General features: G+C 39.9%; 1 protein-coding gene across 2 annotated transcripts in view; it reads right to left on the bottom strand.

Annotated features, from left to right (window-relative positions):
- Positions 1-1,914: 1,914 nt before the first annotated feature.
- CRABP1 (cellular retinoic acid binding protein 1) overlaps positions 1,915-27,273 on the bottom strand; it is a 43,109-nt gene continuing 17,750 nt past the window's right edge. Inside the window, exons 3-5 of one of the 2 annotated variants that reach the window (XM_073619174.1) lie at positions 19,996-20,109; positions 15,759-15,779; positions 1,915-4,946 (exon numbers count right to left, since the gene is read on the bottom strand). In XM_073619174.1, the coding sequence (XP_073475275.1) occupies positions 4,896-4,946; positions 15,759-15,779; positions 19,996-20,109 (186 nt within the window). In that variant the 3' untranslated portion in view covers positions 1,915-4,895. The remainder of the gene's footprint in view (positions 4,947-15,758; positions 15,780-19,995; positions 20,110-27,273) is intronic. The other variant, XM_073619175.1, reaches the window with a different exon arrangement.

The following is a 27,273-nucleotide window of genomic DNA, read 5'->3' as shown; positions in this document are numbered from 1 at the left end:
ATTTTAAAGGTATGCATCAAAATAACATAATGGGATAGGATATGATGAACGGGTACATTAAGACCATAGAAAACCAGCATTAATAATACAAAGAATTCTGTTACATAGGAAATTAGTCAGTAACACTAAACTGGTATACATCACAATTTAAACTCCCATACAGATAAAAGGTATGAGATCTTCCGAGTCCTTTAATCATTTATAATAAAGTAGTGACTAATGAAAGAACAAAACACACTCAGGCACAGAGGAATCATAATTTGTGCTCATGGTCTCCTAGCGTTAGAGTGTCATATTAAACATAGTCATATGAATTTCCCTCATTGGTCATTCAAAAAGTATCATACATCTAGGTAACATCTGTTTTTAGAATGGTGAGGTTGTAATCATTTTGTCAGTTTCCGTGTTATAAGGCAGACATGTGTTGCTTCTTAGAAAACATAACAAAATATTTTTTTTTTATTGAAATAACTTTATTAAATCACAGAGTAACAAGAGCAGATGTATAATGAGACACTCATCTAAAGGCACAGTACACAATACAAAGAACATTGTTCAAGGTATGGTTATTGAAGGGAGTGGTGCTTTGTAGTGTATTCCAATCCCCTTTGGTAATAAAGGTATAAATGACAGACTGCGTCCTTATGAAATGCAGCCTTGGTTCAGAAGTTACATAATAAAAGAAAATCTAAGGCATAACTGCCATTTTTGTTATTTATGGTTCGGACACCTTTATCACATCCACAGTGTTGTTAAAATGGCATACCCGTGTAAAGGTTTCACTATTCATTACTAAACATAACATTCTCTACCTTCACCCGGAGCTTATTTTAATTCAGGGAAAAACAATAGACTATAGAAATTATTGGAATTATAATAGGGTTTTTTCAAACCCAAAAAAGAATATTGTCCATAATTTATAGGGAGCAAATTGGTCATCAGTTTCTAGATATGCATTTTATTTTTTATGTAGTGCCATGTATATGTTATTCTCCATTAATGGTGGGCTTGTTCCAATGAAGACTACTTTGTTGGAGAATACAGTGCTACATACACCTTGTGTTTTCCCCACATGCATGATTTTATTTTTTTTCCCATAATAGTTTTAAATAGAGAAACTGCAAGAGACAAGATTTTTCACAGTAAAAGAAAGTGTTCCCTGCAAAATTTATAAAGACTGTAGTGAAAACCATTTCTAAAACCAATGCACAACTAGGCATCTTGTCAGGCCACACTGTGATCTCTGTGTTCAATGTAAAGTCAACCAACAGATACATTTACAGGCACCAATCTTGTAGGGTGCCATATATATTGCTAACACATTTGCAATGTTGGGACTTTCCAGAATATATTGCAGGGCGGCAGTGGCCACTGTAAATCCTTCAGACAGTAGAATTTGTGAGCCATTTAGTCTGTTCCTTAAACCAACCCTCCAATCCAACCCCTGGAATCCATATCTGATTATTCTCATTGAAAAGCCTATCATTTCAACATTGGGTCTTAATAAAGCACTGCAGAGATGGGAAAAAAAACAGCTGTCTGGTTGCGAGTATGGGACACTGATTAATTAATGTGACTCTTGGAAAATGCAGTGAACTACCTCCAGACTGGCAGATAAACACACATTTGAAATACTTCTAGAGGGACTTTGTTACCTACAAGTAGAAACATACTGTAGATCATACCCCAGCTCTATTTCTCAATCCAACATTCTGTGCTGGACACTGGTGCACAGGCTGGGATGTTCTGTTCCCAAAGCTGTCAGTCCATATTGAAAAATGCCAGCAACTCGGTATGCCTCTCTATTAGAACTTTATTTGCTACATGTAAATAGACACAGTGTGCAAAATGCTAATGCGTTTCAGCTAATATTAGCCAAAATGTGTTAGAATTTTGCACACTGTTTCCATTTACATGTAGAAAATAAAGTTCTAATAGAGGAGTATACCGAGTTGCTGGCATTTTTCACTATGAAATTTGTTACCTGTCTTCAGATTTTTTCACTTCTTTGTCTTCAGTTGACCTTCGCTGCAACAGCACAGTTAGACCATGAATTATTCCCACGATGCCCTCCTGCATGATGATTGCCAGTTAAGCATACAGGTTATCCCTCTTCCAAATTGTTCACTGTCTGTCAAGGTGATTGGCTACTAGTGCTGAACCTTCCTCTGCCAATGTAAGCGCTTCTGTACAGGGGATTGCAGGTGACTGACATGAAAACGGATTCAGGCACTTATACTATTTGTATTTTTAAACACCTTTAATTATTTTTATTGAATACATAATTACAATGAGTGGTGTTTATATCAGCATGAAATTCAGTCTTAATAAAGTTTCAATTGTGAGTCCTTCATGTGAGTGCCTGACTTATTATTAATTTAAAAAATTCAGCCATGTCTAAAATTTTGGATATACCCTATAGTGAATTTTGTACCAAGAGCTTTCTGGGCAAATACAAGGCAACATGTTTTAAAAGAATAAAATGCTTATCCAGATTCTGCTGAAATATTTTCCTATAACATGAAATAATACCTTGTTTTATAATCCAGCAATACAAAAAAGTCCAGACAGACCTGGTAGACTTTGCATGTAATTATCTATATGTGTGTTTCCTGTATCTTCATTCTTTTGCCAATATGGTAGCATTAGAATTACTTTTTCTGAGGAAAAGTTGAATATTTCCTTGCCAATATGAAAAGATGCCTACAATTATGAAAGTATGCATATCTAAAAAAAATAATCTGAAGTGGGACATTATAATACATGCTAAATTATAACCATACCACAACCCATAATCCTATTGCAACAGAAAGGACAGAACTGTCAATTAGTCCAAAAGCTATTTTATACCCGGAGGTTTGGACACACATAAATATATTATTAAGGCATAGGTCACTATGTACACAGCAGAAATGGCTGCTTTTCTACTTGGCACAACAAATTTAAGTTTGGTGCAATCTCAAAGGTGCTACATTTTTGTTTGGAATTTGTTATTTTGCCAGGGTGTGTGGGATGTATTGTTCAATTTATTAATGTATGCATTCAATTGCCTATTATTTCTAGAGTTTCTAATGAAATCTACTAAAGAAAAGGCTGTCCATAAAGGTCAGTAGACTATTTATTGTTCGATCAGCACTAAAATGTAGTGACATACCGTGATGTGAAAAAGTTATTTGCCCACTTTCTGATTTTTTTTTTTTCATATTTCTCACACTTAAATGATTCAGATCATCAAACAAATTTAAATATTACACAAAGATGCAGTTTTTAAATCATTATTTCATTTGTTAAGGGAAAAAAGCTGTTCAAACCTGCCTGGACCTATGCCCAGGCCTGATTACTGCCAGACCTGTTCAAGAAATCACATAAATAGAAGCTGTCTGACAAAGTGAAGCACGCTAACAGATCACAAAAGCCACACATCATGCTACAATCTAAAAAAAAATTAAGAACAGATTAGAAACAAATAATGTACATGTATCAGTCTAGGAAGGGTTTCAAAGCCATTTCTAAGGCTTTGGAACTCCAGTGAACCACGGGGAGACCTATTATCCACAAATGGAGATAACTTGGAACAGTGGTGAACCTTCCCAAAAATTACTCCAAGAGCATAACGACGACTCATCCAGGAGGTCATAAAAGAACCCAGAACAATATCTAAAGAACTGCATGCCTCACTTGCCTCAGGTAAGGTCAGTGTTCATGATTCAACAATAAGAAAGAGACTGGGCAAACATGGCATCCATGGGGGAGTTCCAAGGCCAAAGTCACTGCTGACCAAAAAGAACACAAAGGCTCATTTCACATTTACCAAAAAACATCTTGATTATCCCCAAGACTTTTAGGAAAATATTCTGTGGACTGATGAGACAAAAATTTAACTTTTTGGAAGGTGTGCGTCCCGTTACATCTGGTATAAAACTAATACAGCATTTCATAACAAGAACATCATACCAACAATCAGACATGGTGGTGGTAGAATGATGGTCTGGGGCTGCTTTGCAGCTTCAGGACCTGGATGACTTACCATAATTGATGGAACCATGAATTCTGAGCTCTACCAGAAAATACTAAAGGAGAATGTCCAGCCATCAGTTTGTGACCTCAAGCTCAAGTACACTTGGGTTATGCAGCAGGACAATGATCCAAAACAACAGCAAGTCCACCTCCAAAAGGTTCAAACAAAGCAAAATTTAGGTTTTGGAGTGGCCTAGTCAAAGCCCGGACTTAAATCCAATTGATATGCTGTATCATGACATTACACAGGCCGTTCATGCTGGAAAACCCTCCAACGTGGCTGAATTAAAACAATTCTGCAAAGAAGAGTGGGCCAAAATTGCTCCACAGCAATGTGAAAGACTCATTGCCAGTTATCGCAAATGCTTGATTGCAGTTGTTGTCGTCAAGGGTGGCACAACCAGTTATTAGGTTTAGGGGGCAATTACTTTTTCACATAAAGCCAGGCAGGTTTGGACAGCTTTTTTGCCTTAATAAATGAAACCATAATTTAAAAACTGCATTTTGTATTTACTCGGGTTATCTTTGTGTAATAATAACATTTTTTTGATGGTCATTTAAGTGTGACAAATATGCAAAAAAATAAAAAAATCAGAAAGGGGCAAAAACTTTTTCACATCACTGTAGTTGCTTGGCAATATGTACTGAAATAGCACCAGTGCACTCTAAGCTTTTAAGGATCATTGGCAATTCATGCCGCGTGAGCTTTGGGCACCACTACTATAAAACACTGCATTTTGTAAGCGCGCAGTCTGATTTTACTAGTGAATGACAACACTATTTAAACCTTAAAGTATACAACAGATGAGCTGGTGTAGCAGGATCCTTACATAACTGATGGATATAGAACGGTTTTGAGAGCCTGTATGACTTTGTATTCATGCTCTCACATATATCCGTGTACAGACCACATCGTCTGCTCCAAAAACCTGGAAAAAAGTATGCAAAATTAGGCACAGGACAACATTTTTTCAACATTTTCACTACCCTCACTAATGTCTGATATCATAGATTTATTAAATTATTATATTTGTATAGATAGATAGATAGATAGATAGATAGATAGATAGATAGATAGATACACAGTATATATTCATTTTCCAGTAGTATTTACAAATTTTAGCTTGTTATAATAAAATCCTCTCAAGGCAGACAGAACTGATATAAAATTACTTTTGAAATGTTTTCCAACAAACTGCTTGGCTGCATTGTTAAATGTAATAATTTATGTATACACGCAATGCACAAAAGAAAGTCCTGTGTGCAAGACTTTCCTCATACATTAGGTAAGATAATAAGAAATGTGTGGTAACTTTATGGTTTCAGTTAAATAGTATTTTAATAAAATATTCTACTAAGTAGAGGGTGCTTTTGTTCTTTATAACAGCTTAAAACAACCAATTCAGCTTAAAATAGAAATGAAAGGCAAAACATTTTTGTATAGATATAAAAATACATGATACATTCCTTTTTTTCCCTTTTTTTATGAGTGATCCCATTCCCTCTGTTCTCAGCTGAATAAGAGCTAATGGGAGGAGAAGCAGCAGCAGCAGCAAACTGAGCTTCCTAGTAAATGGCTGTGCAGGGGGCGTGTCAGGACAAGTCTAATCATTGGAGGAGAGCACACTGAGTTCCCAACATAGCTAGAGAACTGACCAATGTGTGCTCTAATTCTTAGTGTGGTCAGTTTTTACTAGGAAAGCAGAGAGACTGTCAGTGACACCAGGGATTTAACATAAAGGAAGCAATATAAAGAGAACAGAATACTTTCTCATACAAGTACATGGTACAGCAGGCACATATAAGGAATTTGACGTGTTGGAGTAACAAACACTTTAAAGCTGATCTCCAAGAATTATTTGTATTGAGTACTTACATTGGTCCAGCTTGGCAGAATATAAGTCAGCATTACTTAACCTGATGGACCACTGGGGAAGCTGGAAATCACTGTAGTAGTTGAGCTTACTACAGTGATAGCTGTGATCTTCCAGGTCAATAAATACAAGGCTTTCTCTGATCATTCTCTGATTGGACAATGTGGGGATGTGTTCTTTGATTGGGCGAGGTGGAGAAGAGGGATGGTTACTGCATCTGGCTTGGAAAGCTGATAAGAGGAGCCCAATAAAAGGCTGTTACCCATCATAATGTAGAACTTTACCCATAACAACTTGATAAAAAAATAATGTTCTTTAGCAAGGAACATGCATTCCACATTAATAATTATGCTACCAAAATTAGTGCGTGCTGGAAATTTTCTCCATGATTGCTCCTGTTTTTTTTCTTGCCAGAGGCTGCCATTTTGCTGAAGCCCAGGGCTTTTAATGTTTTACATAGCTATTGTATACCTGCAAAAGGGACCAGACTGAAGTGATCTAACAGGACTTAAAATGATTCTAAAGGTAAAAAACCTTCTGTGTGCTGCTCCCCTCACAGCCCACCTAATACCCACCTGAGACCCCCTCGATCCAGCGATGTGCACGAGAGACTCGGCTGTCCTGGAACTCCCTCTCCTCATTGGCTGAGGCAGCAGTGGGAACCCATTGGCTCCCACTGCTGTCAATCACCACCAGTGAGCAAATTAGGAGAAAGCAGGGGGGGCGAGCTGCGACTCTATGTGTCTTATATACACATAAAACAGCTGCTCGAGGGGGAGGAGCCAGGGGTGCCGGCGAAGGACCCAAAAAGAAGAGGATTGTGGCTGCTCTGTGCAAAACCATTGCACAGAGCAGGTAAGTAAAACATGTTTGTTATTAAAAAAAACAAAAAAAAAAAACAAGCTTTAATATCGCTTTAATTTTCTGACTAATGTTCCACTTTCAGCTGACAATAAAGTATAACTAAAGACAAAACTTTTTTTTTTTTTTTTTTTTTTAGTTTTGGATAGAGTGGAGAGTGATTAGAACGCCTGTCCTTTTTTTTGTTGCTGTCTGTGCCCCTGTTAAGGAGATTCACCCTCTCTATTTGTCCTGTTTACCATTATCACTGAAAGTGAAAGTAAAAGAAACGCCCAACTTTTGGGTTGCCCCCATAAAAGAAATTAAAGGTAAATCGTCCAAAGGTTACACTAGTTCTGGTGACCTAGGGGAATTTTCTCTCACTTCCTGTTTGGCTATAGGACTGGAAGTAAAGGGAAATCTATAGAATGGGACACAGATGGCAAAAATAAATCTTACAGGGGTTATAACCCTCCCTTACTCTCCCTTTATCCAAAATGAAAAAAAACAAAAACATTTTTGTCTATAGTTCTACTTTAATTAGACTTCATAAATTGTTTTTTGCACATTCTCTAACTCCCACAGATCAATAGTATATTTTATTATATAGAAATAAAATGCAAAAAAAAATTTTTTTTTTACAAAAGTAAAAGCTGCATAGGTATGAACTCCACTTTATTTCCATCCAGATTTTCTTAAATTATCCCAAGAGAATCATAGGCTAAAAATAGACTAGCAATTTTCTCACATGGCCAATCTGCTGTATTCCAGAAATGTCTTTTGCTGCCAGACTGGTGTATGACCCATGGCAGAAAGGCAAGCAAGTCAGATTTTGGGGCTGAAAAGAAGATACGGAAGTGATTTTTTTTTTTTTTTAGATAAGGTTGAAAATAATAGTAAAGGCAATTTTGAAGAGGAACGTTTTTTAGGCCACAGTTTTAATGAGCAATAGCACAACAACCTCTTTGTATATGTGTAATGTTAACGAGCGTTTTGGTCAGCTAACAAAGGCTTTCTTGTGTTAACATGTTTTTGTTGACCTGACTGTCTGGCCAGCTCATCTGTATATACTAATGAGAGGCATTAATATTGCTAAGTGTAAATGGGGGCTTAGTACAATGTGATTTAATGATGCTGCCTTCATTGGCCACAGTGGGGGTGAGAAACAGCAGTGTGTTCTTTGTCACTGCTACACAAACTCATTAGCAGAATAACAGTAACCTTTGCCATTGCCAAACATTTTGAGTTTCACACCATCTCCCTACGCAAATGCAGCACAGACTGTTACACTTTTGATTTGTAGTGTTGGAATGCAGAACTCAGTCTCCAGCGGAAACAGAATCTGCATGGAGTTTGTATGTTTTCCAACTAACTTTTTGCATTTCCAAATTATTTCATCCTATAACCCAAATACATTCTGGTAAATTAAAGCAGTTCTTTGCCCTGTTTAATAAAAAAATTAAAAAGTCAGCAACTACAAATACTGTAGCCACTGGCTTTTAATAAAAGGACACTCACTGTCTAGGGGTCCTGCACCGTCCTCACCCGTACTGGTTCTTCACTAGTCTTCAGGTCCCCGGCGCTGGCATGTTTATTGTGGGCAGCCGGCTGTGATTCCTTGCTGTGCTTTGTGATGATGCTCCTGCAGCCTTCTGGGACCTGTGACATGTCCCAGAAGGTTGCAGGGGCAGGGGGAAGGAAAACTTCTGGTTGATCACGGTGGCGATCCAACCGGAAGTTGGAGCGAGTACCTGCCAACACAATGTGTTCTTTTATATAACTGAGATAGTGGTACTAGACTGCAAGATCCTCTCTGGAGCAGGGATTGGTGATAATGGTTAACCACTTGTACCCCAGGCCAGTTCTGACATTTCTCACATACATGTAAAAATCATCTTTTTATTTTATTTTTATTTTTTTCATTAGAAAATTATTTACAACCCCCAACATTATATATACAGTATCTAACAAAAGTAAGTACACCCCTCACATTTTTGTAAATCTCACTTTTGTTGCCAGTGGTTTAAATATTAATGGCTGTGTGTTGAGTTATTTTGAGGGGACAGCAAATTTACACTGTTATACAAGCTGTACACTCACTACTTTACATTGTAGCAAAGTGTCATTTCTTCAGTGTTGTCACATGGAAAGATATAATAAAATATTTACAAAAATGTGAGGGGTGTACTCACTTTTGTGTCATACTGTATATATGGGTATAGTATATTTCTAAACACCATAATTTGTATATTTAAACCATTTCTACATGTAGGATAACTCTAATTAGATTAATACATACTACATAATGAGATTATTATTATTATTATTATTATTTTGGGGTTTTATTTCTAAAGCTAGAGAGGCAAAAATAAGTCACAAGTCACAATTCTGCAGAGAAACCAATCAGCTTCTAACCTCAGCTTGTTTAGTTAAGCTTTAGCAAAAAAACCTGGAAGCTGGTTTCTCTGCAGAATTGTGACTAATTTTGCCCTCTCTATAAATAAACCCCAGTGTGTGTGTGTGTGTGTGTGTGTGTGTGTGTGTGTGTGTGTGTGTGTGTGTGTGTGTGTGTGTGTGTGTGTGTGTGTGTGTGTGTGTGTGTGTGTGTATATATATATATTTATTTATTTATTTTTATTGTTTTTTTTTTAAAAGTTGTACATATATTTTTTTTTAAGCAGAGGCCTTGGCGAATAAAATGGTGGGGGTTGCATTTTTTTTCTTACACAGTTTTCCAAAATAAATTTTTGAGAAAAAGTGCACTTTAATGAATTTTAGTGAACCTGAACACAATATAATACCAAATTTTATGGTAAAATGTAAAAGATGTTATGCTGAGTAAACAGATACCAAACATGTCTTGCTTCCACTTTCATATGCCCATGGAACATCGACAAACTATGGTGCATTAAATTATCCATAGGGGATTCTTTAAAAGCCTTTACAGGTTACCAGTTTAGAGTTACTCAGAAGTTGTGGACATAGAATTTTTCACTCTGACATTGTGATGCCTCAAATGTGTGGTGAAATCACACATTAAAATTATATATGCGTGTGTGACCTATATGCACGTTCGCCTTTGCGCATGAGAACAGGCGGTAGGGGGGCGCTTTAAAATCTTTTTTACTTTATTATTTATTTTCTTAATTTTTTTACTTTTTTTTTTTTACAATATCCCTTTACTTTTTTTCTCATTTTTATTGCTATCACAAAGGATAAACAACGTGACAGGTCCTCATTATGGAGAAATCTGGGGTCTATTAGACCCCCATATCCCTCCTCTGGCCTCCAAAGCATCTGATCAAACCGAGATCAGTTTAATCAGATGCTGTATAAGCTGGTAACGGTTTATAAATAAATAAACCGAAACCAGAAGTAACAAAATCCTTGTCGCTTCTGGTTTCCAATCTCACAGAGGGGGAGGAACAACTTCAGTTCCTCTTTCTCTGTTTAGTACTGCCAATGCCACCAGTCAGATCAGTCCCGGGATCCCCAATGGGATGTGAGGCGCCAGCAAAATAGGGGGGCCCTTCCGCAACTTGTAAAAGTGATCCAACAGCTGTAAAGCCGCTTAGATCACTTTTACTTAAAAGAGAATCGCTTTCTGAAGAAAACAGTACCAGGATCATGGTTATAGCCTCAACCAATCTGCAAAAACACTCTGCAATATAGCCGTGTAATATGAATAAGATAAATGTGAAAATTATATTTTCATTTCAGTCTCCAATTGAAATTATCTGATCATTAGTACGATTATCTGTGGCATGATTTATTTATTTATTTTTATCTGTGAATTAATATAGGTCTTTTTTTTGCACTCTATATGCTTATACAAATGCAACTTTCTGCCTGGTGTCCTGATGTAGTAACACAATAGTAACACAAACTGTATACTGTAAAGCTCGCAGAGAAAAGGTTGCAGCATCTGGGAAATTTATTGTGTACATCCTGCATGGACCCATGCCCTTGTGAGCAATAAGATGTACTGTGTAATGACGTGTATGCCTTATGTTATACTTCAAGTTCAATTATTATGCCTAGTTCCTTATGCATGTTAGGAAACAGTTAACAGTCTTAGTCATGTGATCTGGGGGTAGAGAACAGTAGTTGTAACATGATTGCTGCTGATTAAACAGGAGGATCTTGTTCAAGCTCCTTGCTGTCTGCCTATACTTTGTGTTAATTCATCACATGGTACCAAGAGTTGGGTCAGAAAAGTTATGGCAGCAAATGGCAACGCAAAGAACATTCCTTCCCTGGATTTGAAATCTGGTAATGTATCTGAAAACTGGTTAAATGGAGGGAGCTAATAGAGCTTGTGTTTGCAAGACCAGATGCAGACAAATGGACTGATCAGCAGAAAGCAGCTCACTTTCTGATATGTGTGGGACAAAAAGGACGCAATGTGTGCTGAGCCTGGCAAGCAAGTGGGGAGATCACTGCAGAGGACAAAAAAGAAAACAGAGGTACTGTTTGCAAAGTTTGAGGCATACTGCAACCCAAGGAGAAACTCCATAGTACAAAGGAAACTGTTTTATGAAAGGAACCAGTGTCGAGGTGTGTCTGTGGATGAATGGGTGCGAACACAGCTGCGCTTGCTTGCCAAAGACTGCTTTCTATGATGCTGGAGATATGATAAAAGACCGCATTCTGATGGGCAGTAAGTTTGAGGAAGTTCAGGAAAAGCTGTTGCAGGAAGAAGAGAGAAAGCCATAAGGATTGCCAGAGCATATGAAATGTCAAGAAAGGACATGCAGGTACTGGAAGGAACACGGCTCCAGATTAATGCTATAGCAAAAAATCACAGCAGCAGATATGGGCAAGAAAAAGCACACAATAGAATAAAAGGCACCTATAGCACTGGGACAAGTAACTCACAAGCAGCATGTGGATATTGTGGAAACATGCATCATAAAAATAGTGTCTGTCTGGCAAGGGGGCAGATATGCAATAAATGCAAGAAAAGAGGACATTTTGCCAGAGTGTGTAAACTGTCTTTACAAACTGGAAGGTCAAAAACACGGTCTGTACATGCCATGGAGGACAATGATGACAATGCAGGGTGAGACTCAAACTGCACCCCAATACATTTTGCAGCAGTACAGAAAACACATCAGTCTACAGATGAAGCAAATGTAACATTACAGATAAGGGCTAACAAAACTCCAATCACATTCAAAATAGATACAGGAGCACGTAAATTGTGTGCCAAGCCACATATACCTGGAACACCTCAGTAATGAATCCCCCTTAGAGACTCAGGACCTATCAAAACTAATGGGATATGGTGGTGAAAGCTGAAAGTAATGGGTCGCTGTCATGTGAAATGTTCTTACAAGGGATCTGAAAATGTTTTACAATTGTTTGTGATAGAAACACAAGCCCCAGCCGTGTTAGGTCTCAGAACAAGTAAAGAGATTGGACTTGTGAAGAACATAATGACTGTCAACTGTGGGCACAGAGGTCTGACAGAGGCTGACATTAAACTTGAGTACTGTGATCTATTCAAGGGCCTGGGGTGCCTCCCGGGTGTAAGCCACATACATAACAAAGAGGGTGCACAGCCTGTTATTTACGCTCCAAGGAGAATACCTTTCAACTCTTGTTGATAAAGTCAGACAAGAACTCACTAGAATGGAGAAGCTGGGATAGTAAAAAAAAGTCACAGAACCATCTGAATTGGTCAGTTCTATGGTTGTGGTGGAGAAGAAGAACACAGGTGCAATTTGTATATGCATTGATCCACGTGATTTGAACAAATTCCTGATGAGAAAACACTACAAACTCCCCACCATAGAGCATATAGCGCACAAGCTAGTAGGAGCAACAGTATTTAGTGTACTAGACGCCCATTCTGGTTACTGGCAATTGCGTCTTGATGAAGCCAGCAGTTACTTGACCACTTTCAACTCCCCTTCGGGTCGATGGCGCTTTACAAGGGTACCTTTCGGCATAGCGCCTGCACAGGAAATATTTCAAAAGAAATCACACTAATTGATCGCTGGTCTGCAGGGTGTTGAAGTAATAGTTGATGATTTGCTGGTCTATGGAAAGGATCAAATGGAACATGACAAAAACCTTACTGCTTTGCTCAATCGGTGTCATGAGAAGAATCATACACTCAATCCAAACAAAATGCAAATTGGGGTGGAAGAAGTTACATATTTTGGACACCTACTAAACAAAGAGGGCTTGAAGCCTGATCCAAAGAAGATTACAGCAGTTCTTAACATGAAGGCCCCAACCTCCAGAAAGGAGCTGGAGACATCACTGGGCATTTTTCAACTATCTATCCAAATTCTCTCAGGGCCTTGCTCAACAGATGGCACTACTACGTACACTGCTACAGAAGGATGCTGTTTGGTGTTGGGATGCAAACATGGAAAAGACTTTCGACAAAGTGAAAAAACTGATCACTAAACATTCAGGGCCAATACTGAAATGTTTTGACGTAAACTGTGACACTGTACTTCAAGTGGATGCATCCCAGTTTGGGTTAGGTGCTGTACTGACTCAACAAGGACATCCTGTGGCATATGCTTCATGAGTACTGACCACAAGGCAAGCCAATTATGCTCAAATTAAGAAAGAGATGCTGTCCATTGTGAATGGATGTGAGAAATTTCACCAGTACATATATGGTCGCCCAGTAGTTGTGGAAACGGACCACAAGCCATTGGAGTACATCCTACAGAAATCGCTAGCTTCTACACTGCCAAGTCTGCAGTGGATGGTTATGAAATTACAGCAGTATGATCTCACAGTGAAGTATACAGTGCCTTGCAATAGTATTCACCCCCTTGGCATTTTTCGTGTATTGTTGCCTCACAACCTGAATTAGCATGGATTGTTTAATTTACAGAACATGCCCACAACTTTTAAAAAGTTAATGTGCATAACTATTCACCCTACTAGAGTCAATACTTTGTAGAGCCACCTTTTGCAGCTATCACAGCTCCAAGTTGCTTTGGATAAGTCTTTATGAGCTTTCCACATCTTACCACTGGGATTTTTGCCCATTCCTCCTTGCAAAACTGCTCCAGCTCCTTCAAGTTGGATGATTTGTGCTTGTGAACAGGAATCTTTAAGTCTGACCACAAATTTTCTATTGGATTGAGGTCTGGGCTTTGACTAGGCCATTCCAACACATTTACATGTTTCCCCTTAAACCACTCAAGTGTTGCTTTAGCAGTGTGTTTGGGGTTAATGTCCTGCTGGAAGGTGAACCTCCGTCCTAGCCTCAAATCACACACAGAGTGGTACAGGTTTTGCTCAAGAATATCCCTGTATTTAGCACCATCCATCTTTCCCTCAACCCTGACCAGTTTCCCGACTGCTGAAAAACATCCCCACAGCATGATGCTGCCACCACCATGTTTCACTGTGGGGATGGTGTTCTTTGGCTGATGTGATGTGTTGGGTTTGTGCCAGATATAGCGTTTTCTTTGATGGCCAAAAAGTTCAATTTTAGTCTCATCAGACCAGAGCACCTTCCTCCATACATTTTGGGAGTCTCCCACATGCCTTTTCGCAAACTCAAAATGTGCCATTTTGTTTTTGCTGAAAGTAATGGCTTTCTTCTGGCCATTAAAGCCCAGCTCTATGGAGCGTACGGCTTATTTTTGTCCTATGTACAGATACTCCAGTCTCTGCTGTGGAACTCTGCAGCTCTTCCAGGATTCCCTATGTCTCTGTGCCGCCTCTCTGATTAATGCACTCCTTGCCCGGTCTGTGAGTTTTGGTGTGCGGCCGTCTCTTGGCAAGTTTGCTGTTATGACATGTTCTTTCCATTTGATTATGATAGATTTAATGGTGCTCCTAGGGATCATCAAATATTTGGATATTTTTTTATAACCTAACCCTGACTTGTACTTCTCAACAACTTTGTCCCTTACTTGTTTGGAGAGTTCCTTGGTCTTCATGGCAGTGTTTGGTTAGTGGTGCCTCTTGCTTAGGTGTCAGCCTCTGGGGCCTTTCAAAAAGGTGTGTATATGTAATGACAGATCATATGACACTTAGATTGCACACAGGTGGAAATCATTTCACTAATTATGTGACTTATGAAGGTAATTGGTTGTACCAGAGCTTTTTATGGGCTTCATAAGAAAGGGGTTGAATACATACGCACATGGCAATGATCAGTTTTTTATTCCTGTAAAATAGTTTTATGTATATATTTTTCTAATTTTACTTCACCAACTTAGACTATTGTGTTCTGATCTATCACATATAATTCAGATTAAAAAAACATGGATGCTGCTGATTAAACAGGAGGCTCTTGTTCAAGCTCCTTGCTGTCTGCCTATACTTGGTGTTAATTCATCACATGCTGAGCCATGTGAGCCATGCTCCATATTTTAATTTATAATATGATATTGTAATATAAATACGCATCTCTTGCTGTCTATGTGTAGTAAGTCTTAGGAGGGAAACCATGCACAATTTTTTTTCAAAAAGATGGTAATCTGCACACAGACACCAATTCCCTGTTACATAAATGTGAATGAGATGAGTATAAGATGGCTTTAGCTCCTGTTGTCCTCCTGTAGAGAACTCCTGAAATGCATTTGCCCTTTTCGGGGCTTAACTGCTTGCCGACTGCTGCGGCAGAATGGCACGGCTGCACAAAACCCCGTATGGGTACCACCAAAAGAAAGCTCTATTTGTGGGAAAAAAAGGATGCAAATTTCGTTTGGGTGCAGCATTGCATGGCCGCGTAATTGTCAGTTAAAACGACGCAGTGCCAAATTGTAAAAAGTGCTTTGGTCAGGAAGGGGGTAAAATCTTCCGGGGCTGAAGTGGTTAATCTTAGAGGCCTCTTATACCCATCTGATTCTCGATCATGCAACAGGAATTATCAGTGTCTATGTGCCAACAACAACCATTTTATTGAAGTCTACTAGAGCCTGACATTTGAGCAAGTACTATTTTTACATTTTTTTTTTGTTACATTAGCTAAGTACACAATGTTGTTATCTCTTTTACAAATAACTCCTATATCTAGAAATAATATAGTTCATACATTACCTGCCCTTGCACATAGGAAGACTGTAACATGAAACATACGGGAAAAGCACGATCATTTAACAGTGTCACAGTGCTTGAGTTTCTGATTGTGTGGTATGTAGAACCACACAATCTACATACAAGTGCACTGCACCTTGTGACTTTGCTGATGCACAAAAGCAGCAAGCACCTGACTAAACATTTCTTTCTTTTTCCTAGTGAGATGAAGAATTAAGGATCAGGTCTTTGCAGCAATATATTCATGTGTACAATAACAAGCACTTCTTAAAGTTAGAAGAACTTAAAGAGGAACTTTAGTCATAAAATTAAGTCCTGCTAGATCAGTTCAGGCTGGTACTATTTGCAGATATAGCTGTAAAACATTAAAAATAAGTGTCTATACTGTTTAAAATCCAGTAATGCACTGCCTCACCCTGCTCTGCACATGCTCAGTTGCTCTCTATTTTTCAGCACTGTGACTAAAGAGGACAATCTGATGACAGCCTAAAGATTTACTGCTGCTCATTGGCTCTGGGTTTCAGCAAATTAGCAGCCCCCTAGAAGAGGAAACAGGAGCAATTGTGGAAGCACTTTACAGCACACACTAATTTTGGTAGCATAATTAGTAATGTGGTGTGTATGTTCCTCGCTAAAGAACATTTTTTTAATCAAGTTGTTCTGTTTTAATTAAACTTTAAAACCCTATAAAGCCCAGCTATTTCCAGTTGCCACAATGGGCTTCAGAGTTGACTACCGCAGACCATCAATAAGCCGCTATAAGGGGGTTATTTACTAAAACTGGAGAGTGCAAAATTTGGTGCAGCTCTGCATAGAAATCAATCAGCTCTCAGGTTTTATTGCCAAAGCTTAATTGAACGAGCTGAAATTAGAAGCTGATTCCCTACCATGCACAGCTGTATCAGCTTCTGAGTGCACTGGTTTTAGTAAATCTACCCCACTTTGTCTTGGTCATTTTGAAAGAGCAAGAGAATATCACTAGCACACCATGGATCTCCAGAATGGGTCCAAAGCTTTTTTCAGCAATCACATTGTTACAGCAGTTAGCAACAATTTGGAGTTTAGAAGTACCCCTGCATCAGGCACACAGGGGTCCTGCGAGGCTCCCAATTGTTACATAATTACATAGTAGGTAAGGTTGAATAAATACAATAGTCCATCCAGTTTAACCTGTGTAGGTGCACATGTGTTAGTGTCAATATTTATTTCCCATATCCCTGTATGTTGTTTTCTTTAAGATGCGCATCCAAGAGTCTCTTAAAAATATCCATACTCCCTGCAGCCACCACCAATTGTGGAACAGAGTTCCACATCCTTATTGCCCTGACAGTTAAAAAACCCCTGCGCAGTTTAAGGTTAAACCGCTTCTCCTCCAATCTCATAGTGTGTCCCCGTGACCTCCTACACTCCTTGAGACTGAATATTTTTTTTCCTATGCTAGGATTGCCATTGAGGTATTTGTAAATCGCTATCATATCTCCTCTTAAGCGTTATTTCTCCAGCGAGAATAGATTTAGTGTTTTCAGTCGTTTCTCATAATCGAGGTCCTCCAGTCCCCTTATTAGTTTTGTTGCTCTTTGGATTCTCTCCAGTTCAAGCGCATCCCTTCTGAGGACTGGTGACCAGAACTGGACAGAATACTCCATATGTGGTCTAACCAGAGTTTTATAAAGTGTAAGGATTATCATTCTATCTTGGGAGTATATCCCGTTTTTTATGCATGCTAATATTCTGCCGGCTTTGGTAGCTGCAGCTTGACATTGCATGCTATTGCTCAATCTGTCATCTACTAGGACCCCAGATCTTTCTCCATCCTTGATTCCCCCAGCGGTTCTCCCCCTAGTGAGTAGTGTGCATTTATGTTTTTTCCCCCCAAGTGCATTACTTTACATTTTTCCACATTAAACCTCATTTGCCAAGTATTTAGCCACTCCATTATTTTGTTCAGGTCTTTCTGTAAAATTTCTATATCCTGATGTGAAGTTATTGCCCTGCTTATTTTTGTGTCGTCTGCAAAAACTTAGATTAAGCTATTTATCCCATCCTCTATATCATTTATGAATAAATTGAATAGAATTAGTCCCAAGACAGAACCTTGGGGGTACCCCACTTACTCCAGACCAATTAGAGTATACGTTATTTATCACTATCCTTTGGACACACCCCTGTAACCAGTTTTTTACCCAAGAACAAACCTTATGGTCCATGCCTGCGGACCTCAGCTTGTAGATTAGGCATTTATGGGGGACTGTATCGAATGCCTTCGCAAAATCCAGGTACACTAAATCCACAGACCTGCCCCTGTCTAGATAGCAGCTTACTTCTTCGTAGAATGTTAACAGGTCTGGCAAGAATGACCTTTGGTAAACCCAGGCTGATAACTACTTATGATATTTTTTTCCTCAGTAAATTTTTGGATATACTCCCTTATCATCACCTGTTAGGCTGACTGGCTTGTAGTTTCCCAGAGATTTGTCTCTGTTCTTTTTTGAATATTGGTACTGTATTGGCTTTCCTCCAATCAGCTGGTACAAATCCTGTCAGTATGCTGTGCACAAAGATCAGGAACAATGGTCTGGCTATAACCTGACTGAGTTCTCTTAGGACTCTCGGGTGTAAGCCATCAGGTCCTGGTGATTTATTTTTATTAAGTTTACCTAGTCTTTCCTGCTATCTGCTGTAATGATGTGATCACTGAATAAAGCTTTGGACCTGTACTGGAGATCCATGATGTGCTGGTGACATTTTCTTGTTCTGACTATTCACGGTTGCAGCCGGTGGTCGCTTCAGCACCCACTTATATGCACAGCCATTTCTACAGGAACGTGTGCATTGAAAATAGTGTGTTGGAATCTTTGGTAATTTTGAAAGTCTGTTACATAGAGTGGATTGATTTGATCCATAGAGGTTTGTTCTCCTGAGGTGTGGTATTTACTATGTATGCATATGATAAGTACATCTTTTTTCATTCTATATTATGTAAAAAAGTGACTATTATATTGCTGGCAAAGGTGATAAAAGCCAAACTGTAATTTCTTTAAAGCAATGGCGACCCTAGGGGGGGGCCAAAGGGGGCCCTGACCCCCCCAACATTATGCTGTGCCCCACCATGTGCCCCCCCAATTAACAAATTTTTTTTTTTTTTTACAAAAGGGCAATGTCTAAGAGGGAGAGCATCCCCAGTCAGCTCCTGCAGGTAATTCATCCCCCTCTCTCTGCTCGCTGATACTGCATAATATGAGCGCTCACACAACCACGGCCGCCCGATCTGCTCCTTCCCCTGCATCCTCATTGGCAGGGAGAAGAGCGAGTTGCAGGAAGGACTCCACCAGGACTCTCAGTTACTGAAAAAACAGACTGATTTCTCCTGTCCTTAGGACAGGAGAACCAGCCTGTAAATTCCAAGAGATGCCAGACCAGCGCTGTCAATAGCAGGGGCAGGACAGCAAGAGGAGGCTGGGGAACCCCACAGTGGCAGAACACCAGGGCCCGGTGGCAAGACAACCTTTGCAACCATGATAGTTCTCCCACTGCTTTGGACCCTTATATTTTCTTGGTATGCAGGTGACATATATCTCTTGTTTTCTGCCACCCTGGGGGGGGAGCCAATACAGTAGGAAGGGAGCTCACTGCAGGACATGTGAAAGGGCCATTGTGGGATTGTAGTAAAGGGCCCCAGGATATATATATATATATATATATATATATATATATATATATATATATATATATATATATATAAAATAGTTGCCCCCCACTTTTGTCCATGTCCCCCCATGTGCCCCCCCTAAATATGAAAGCTGGAGACGCCACTGCTTTAAAGGAAGCACAATCGTGGGTAAAACATGGAAGCTGCCATTGCTGACCTTACCTACTGAAAATATTAGTGGTCTGGCTGTCCTGTTGACTATTTGGCTTTAAAGCTTGGAGTCACTTACTGAAAAAAGTATACAGCTAAGGACTTAGACTCTATATCCAAGTAATTACTATATCCAAGTAAATGGGCCAACATAACACTCAGACAATTAACATTTTTAAAAGGAAGTAATCACATGCAGCCCCTGTATTTATCCTATGACAGGATTACTTTTAGAGGTGGAAATGAAAACCAGGCTGGAAGATTTTTAGGTCAGCTTCACTGGTGCCCAAGTGTTGATGGATTTTCATTTCAGGCTTCTAAAACTATTCATGTCATTACATGAACCAATGTACATTAACAAATCAATGTACATTTTCTTACCAGAATCAGTTCATCTCCTGTAAGTTCCCGAGTCCAATAAGTCTTGGGCCCTGTCCCATCCACTAGAGTCTGCTTACAGTAGATCTTATTTTCCTTCTCCCAGACAGGAAAACTCTAATAGCAAGGGACACAAAGGAGAGAGCTAATACTCATGTGTAAATGGATACAGAAAACAAAGGGGACAAAACATAACAAAAAGGGCATATGAAACCTTATCTCCAGGAGTATCTAGTAAGCAGTCTACACAATGGAAAGCATACATCCTAATCAAAAACAATGCCCTTTGTGTTATAAATTGAAAATGCAAATGAGAGATCCACTGTATCATTAATACCCTTTGGTCTCACTAAATTACAAATGTGTAGCTCTCCAGAATTTTTTTCTCTCCGTCAGTGATTCGGGATACAGATTTATAATACTAATTGGCCTACCATGTCAGAGTAGGCAGTTGGCGAAAGATGTACAAAATCTTTCTCTCATTAGTTGTCAGTTTTTTTTACTTGCTGTATCCAAGGCCATACCCAGAGAGAATAAGAAATGTGGAAAGAAGGTAAATGATGCAAACAATATAAATAGGCAGTGACTGCGTAAGCCAGTATGAATGTGCATTGCCACTTGTGAGTCCCACGGCCTTCTGAAATCATTCATCATCACTGCCAAGTACAGCCTGGGCATTCTCAAGTAGTATTGTTTGTGCTTTATACATAGGCCAGGTGGCTTACTAACTCATACACTCAGTTTTGCTTGGGCTGCTAGAAAGGGTCCTTTCTGCAGGCTAGATACCATGCAGGCCTGATTTGATAGAAAGGCAAATTTTCCTTTGAAAGATGAAATGTAAGTTTACATTTGTTGAGGTAAAATATCCCCGTCCACTTCATATAAATACAGTGCAAGTGTTTTAGCTTTATTTCAGATCTGTAAACCCTAAGCACTTGGTACTAGACATGGGGTGAACACCACCCTGTTCGGTTCACAGCAGAACTCCCGAACAGGGGAAATGTTCTAACATGAACAGCGAACCCCATTGAAGTCTATGGGAGCCAAACAGGAAAATCAAAAGTGCCCATTTTGAAGGCTTATTTGCAAGTAATTGGCCATAAAAGGGGTATCGGGGTCTGGGTACTGCCCTGGGGAACATGTACCAATGCAAACATTTTTTTTAAAAACAATAGTTTTTTCAGGAGCAGTGATTTTAATAACACTTAATTAAAGTGCAACAATATCAATGAAAAATTCCTTTAACCACCAGCCCCGGAAGGATTTTCCCCCTTAATGACCAGGCCATTTTTTGCGATATGGCACTGCATTGCTTTAACTGACAATTGCGAGGTCGTGCAACACTGTACCCAAACAAAATTTATGTCTTTTTTTTCCCCCACAAATAGAGCTTTCTTTTGGTGGTATTTGATCACCTCTGCAGTTTTATTTTTTGCGCTATAAACAAAGAGCGACAATTTTGTAAAAAAAGAAAAAAAAATGTTTTTACTTTTTGCTATAATACATATCCAAAAAAATACATAAAAAAAAAAAAATATTCATCAGTTTAGGCCAATATATATTCTTATACATATTTTCGGTAAAAAAATCGCAATAGGCGTATATTGATTGGTTTGCACAAAACTTATCGTGTCTACAAACTATGGGATAGATTTAGGGACCTTTTTTTTTTTAATTGTTTTTACTAGTAATGGCGATGATCTGCGATTTTTAGTGGGACTGGGACATTGCAGCAGACAAATCTGACCCCAAATGACACGTTTTGGAGACCAGTGACCAGTGTAAAAATGACACTGGCAGGAAAAGGGTTAACATTAGGGGGCGATCAAGGGGTTAACTGTGTTCCCTAGGTGTGTTCTAACTGTAAGGGGGATGGGCTGGCAGGGACATGACAGAGATCACTGTTCCCGATCACTGGGAACAGTAGATCTCTGTCATTAAGTCCACCTGACCTGCAAGCATGCTCCCGTGCCCCTGCGCGAGCTGCCGTACAGCTAGGGTGATTTGCGCAGGAGAGCTGACTTGCCACCGTATAACGATGGCGGCTGGTCGGCAAGCAGTTAATTATAGTGCCTGAGGGGGTCCCCTTTATGTGCCTGTAAAGTGGCACATCTGTAGTATGCATAAATCTTGCTGCAAAAAAATTACATTTCTAAAGAAAAAAAAAAACAAGTCAAATCCCATTTAAAATGACTCGCGGTTACAATTGCTAGAACCTGGCTATTGATAAAAACAAGCAAAAAACGGTGTGAGGTCCCCTCCAGTCCATAGACTCCCCACACCAAAATAAAAAAAAAAAAAATCCATAGCAGACCCTTATCTGGGCATGCAACCTGGCAGCTCAGGAAAGGGGGGGTATGAGTGAGTGTCCCCCCTCCCAAGCAATACCAGGCCACATGCCTCCCCACCCCAAAGCACCTCGTCCCCATTTGGATGGGGACAAGGGCCTCATTCCCACAACCGTGGCTGGTGGTTGTGGGGGTCTGCGGGAGGGGGGCTGATCGGAATCTGGAAGCCCCCTTTAACAAGGGGGACCCCAGATCTCAGCCCCCCCATGTGAATGAGTATCGGGTACATTATACCCCTACCCATTCACCAAAACATTGTCAAAAAGTAATAAAACAAGAGACAAGTTTTTGCCAAATCCTTTATTAACCACTTGCCGACCAGCTCGAGCACATTTATGTCAGCAAGTTGGTTCGTTCTCGCGAATTGACGTATGGGTACGTCGGCTCCTTTAGGAGCCATTGCAGGCGCATGCGCCTGCTGCATGGCGGGGGACCCGATGCGCGTGGCCGGCGGGCATGAGAACCAGGACAGAATCTGTGTATGTAAACACACAAATCCCCATTCTGACAGGGAAGGAGAGACAGATCTGCTGTTCCTAATAATTAGCAACAGCGATATGTCTCCTCCTCCAGTCAGTCCCATCCCCCCACAGTTTAGAAACACTCATGAGGGAACACATTTAACCCCCTTCTCACCCCCTAGTGTTAACCCCTTCCCTGCCAGTGACATTTATACAGTAATCAGTGGCTATTTTTAGCTCTATATCAATGGTTCCAAAAAAGTGTCAAAAGTGTCCGATCTGTCTGCCGCAATGTTGCAGTCCTGCTAAAAATCACTGATCACCGCCATTACTAGTTAAAAAAAATAACTTTTGCGCAAATTAATCAATATACGCTTATTGCAATTTTTGTTTTTTTTTTGTTTTTTAAATTGTTTATTTATATAGTGAAAAAGGTCCACATGGACCACAAATGAACAATGCCACACAGAAAATAACATGTATCAACAGGTATGCATCTTGTAACATGACAAACAAACATTTTAACCTAGCAATTGTGTCATGTATGGATGATGGGTTCTTTGTTTCCTGTTGTATCTCATAGAGCATCGTTATGTAGTGCTTATCTTGCTGTCTCTGTATCTAACATTGTGAAGGAAGAGTTACATGTAACCCTTCAAGGCATAGTTGTGATGTCAAGTGGCTTCTTGGGACCAATTCCACTTTTTTTTCCCCCCAAGGGGGGGGGGGTCTTATAGTAGAAGTTGAAAGAGATAAAAGATATTAAGGTGTTAGAAGGAAAAAGGGAGGGAATAAGATGAGAGGGGGAGGGGGCAGGAGGGGAGTAGGGAGGGGGGGATCCCCACTAGTATGGAGCGATATTAGTTCCCGTCTAGCTTGTGTTCAAATTTCCAGTAGGTGACTCGGCAAGTCAGTCAGTGGTTGTATTATGGGCTCTATATTGTCTTGGTTGAGATGAAGGAATGCTTCCTCTCAGTGATTGGCCTTCATCTGAGTATAAGAACTTGTTCCACAGTTGGAGAAAGTCTCCTGTCTATTTTGTGCCGTGAGGATGAGATCCTCCATTTTTTTTATTTCCTCCACCTTCATGAGCCACAGTTCAATCGAGGGTGGGTGTAGGGATTTCCAGTTTAGTGGAATGCAGGCTTTGGCGGCATCCAATAAGTGTCAGATTACAGATTTTTTGTATGTTCGTTCTGGTATGTTCGCCGCGTGCAGAAGGAAAAATGCTGGGTCATCTGGTATTGTACATTCAGTAAATCTTTGAACCGTCTCCCGGACTGTTTGCCAGAAATGTGTTAGTTTGGGGCAAGTCCAGAAGATGTGTATTAGGGTTCCCATAGGTCAGATGTTGTCGGAAATAACTTGTGTAGGACTACCGGGGTTCTGTACCAACGGGATAAGATTTTGTAATTGGTTTCTTGAGTTTTAGCGCAGATGGAGGATTTATGTGTGAATCTAAGTATGTGGTTCCTTGTGGTAATGTCAAACTAGTGTCCAGGTCACTTTCCCACTTGAGAAGTCCTGGAGGAACAAAATCTGCGGTGGGTGTAATTAGGAGTTTGTATGTCAATGAGAGAGTATGTGGGAGCACTCCAGTGTCAGTACAGAGTTCTTATAGTGTCGTAAGTGGTTGGTCGTTATCGACTGGAGGCTCCATAGTATTGAGAAAGTGGGTCAATTGAAGTGATCTTAGGAAGTCCAAGCGGAACGGCCCTGTGGGGTCAGAGAGCTCTGTGATCGACTTCCATTGTTCTCCGGAGCTGAAATGCGACGCCTGGTGTCGGCCCGCTCCACTCAAACCTCGAAAGACCCCATCACTTAAGCCAGGGGCAAACTGAGGGTTACCCAGTATAGCGGGGAGTTTTGGGTAGAGAGAGATGCCTGATATATGAGGAGAGCGCTTATTTTGGCCAATCAGAGGATGTTGTTTCACATCCGCTGGTAATGCAGTGTAACACCATGGAGCTCTACCCAGGGGGATCCTGCTTTGCGCATGTTCTAGTTGTGTCCACAGTTTAGTCTTGTGGTGTCGGCACCAGTCCGCTAGTCTACCCAGATGAATTGCGTAGTAATAGGTGCGAATGTCCGGCAGTGCCAGGCCACCGTAAGGTTTAGGGAGGATGAGAAGTTTTTTAGCGAGTCTAGGTCGTTTTCGGGCCCAAATGAATTCTGTGAAGACTGATTGCACTTGCTTAAAATAGATTACAGGTATTCGAATAGGCAGGGCCTGCATGAGGTACATAAATTTGGGGGGGTGGTCATTTTTAGGATATTACAGTGGCCCAACCACGAATGGAGTCCCATGTGCCATTGACTTAGTAGTACTTTAACCTTTTTTAGAAGAGGCGGGAAGTTAAGTTCATATAGTTTAGAGAAGTTTTGTGGGATAGACGTGCCCAAATATTTCAGTGCTGTATTGGTCCATTTTAGATTTAATTTGCAAATTCTCATAGCAGATTTGGTATGGATATGGTAGGATTTGTGAGTGAGAACATCAGATCATCGGCGTATGCCGAAACTTTATGTGGTGTACAGTCTATCTCAATGCCGGTGATGTCTGGATTCAATCTTATATGGCATAAGAAGGGTTCTAGGGAGAGGGCAAAAAGTAAGGGTGAGAGTGGGCAGCCCTGTCTCGTCCCATTTCTAATCTGGAAAATTGCGATTTTTTTACCAAAAATATGTAGAAGTATAGCGCAAAAGATAAAAACCGCAGAGGTGATCAAATACCACCAAAAGAAAGCTCTTTGGGTACAGCGTCGCACGACCACGCAATGGTCAGTTAAAGCGACACAGTGCCGTATCGCAAAAAATGGCCTAGTCATTAAGGGGGAAAATCTTCTGAGTGGTTAAAAAAAAAAAAGTGTCCCTCTATGTAAATCCATTGTCAATCACACCGCCCGCTGCACCCGAAAAATAAAAATAAAAAAACGATTTGCCGAATCTCTCCTCTCCGCTTTGACAGTTCTTATATAGATAAGGGGCGGGGCCACTTGGTTGCACTGCCCCTTCTGACATTACTGACTGGAGCATGCTGGGCATGTGACATCACAAGGGGCGGGGCAGCCAGGTGACATTGCCAGGTGGCCACGCCCCCTTCCCTATATAAGAACTTTCAAAGTGCAGAGGTATTTGGCGGGAAGAACTGCCAAAAGGTGCCTGGTGTGGACTTGGGGGGGGGCACGCCATTTTTTTCTTTATTTTTTAACATTGCCAGGTGACCCCACCTATATAAGAACTATCAAAGTGCAGAGGAGGCATTCGGCGGGAAGAACTGTCAAAGGGGCCTGGTGTGGACTGTGTTAATTGTCTAAAAGTAATGTTTCATATATGAATTACCCCTGTGAATATCAACCAGACATTATATACTAATTTTCAGTTATACAATGGGGTTATATATAAAAAAAAAATGACCAATATCACATATAGTGCATAAGTAAATCTTAGTAAAAGTGCATATGCGAGAAAATGCTTGGTGGAAGAAAATGTGTGCTAATTAGCGACAATAAGTTAATTTAGCAAAGTGACTTGTGCTCAAAATCAAAAAATCAGTGCTTGCTGGAAAGACAATATTGTTTTCAAAGGTCTTCTTATATGGCAAAAGTAATTTTGTGCTCAAACAGAACCAGTCCCTATAAAATGGGGAAACCCATTGACAGCTGATGACTCCACAACCAGCTTATACCGCACCCTGATTGGGCAAAGCTTTGCCCAATCGGGGTGCAGAATACACTGCACAGCGTTCAGTGCATTGCAGGGTGTTCGTCGGGGCCACTCATTGTGTGGCACTTGGCACTTTGTTGTGTTTTTTGCACTTATCACTGTGATATTATTTATATATATTTTTTACACTGTAAATTTCAGATTATATAAATAATTTTTCATTCATTATATATACAGTTAGTAGTTTAATCATCGCTACTCTTATTCTAATGGTATACATCTAGTATATTATTTACACATTGCACCTTATAATCACTTTTATTTATTTATTTATTTTTTTAAATACATATATCCTTTGTGCCTTGCTGTGGCTGGATAAGCCGCTTATGCGATATTTTCAGTATACCTCATATGCATTAATGATCTCCAGATTGACATTTTCACCTTAGCACAGTGTATCTTTTGTATACATTGAAGATAATATATGCCTGTTGTCTACTGGTTCTAATTGACCCTGATGTGGTTGGTTAACTATAGTTCACATATTTTTTTTTTCAGGTTGGACTTCTGTTCTTACTGTTTAGTTCACTAGGTTTGATACCACAATCAATCCATTTTGTGGCCTTATCATGTTCTCTAGGTTGAGATGTGGGGCCAAAACAGTATTTAAATGTGCCTTTGCTGCTGGGGGGTGTCTCTGCGCTCTCCCCGTTTGAAGGACTCTTCCCATTACTTGTTTTTGGTGAAGACTCCTCCACACTCTGAGCTTCGGCTCCGAGGTATTTGAATTGTTTTTTTGATTATTC

This window comes from Aquarana catesbeiana, linkage group LG03 (assembly GCF_042186555.1).
Source record: "Aquarana catesbeiana isolate 2022-GZ linkage group LG03, ASM4218655v1, whole genome shotgun sequence".
NCBI classification, from domain to species: Eukaryota; Metazoa; Chordata; class Amphibia; order Anura; family Ranidae; genus Aquarana; species Aquarana catesbeiana.
This window is presented reverse-complemented; position numbering and strand designations above follow the sequence as displayed.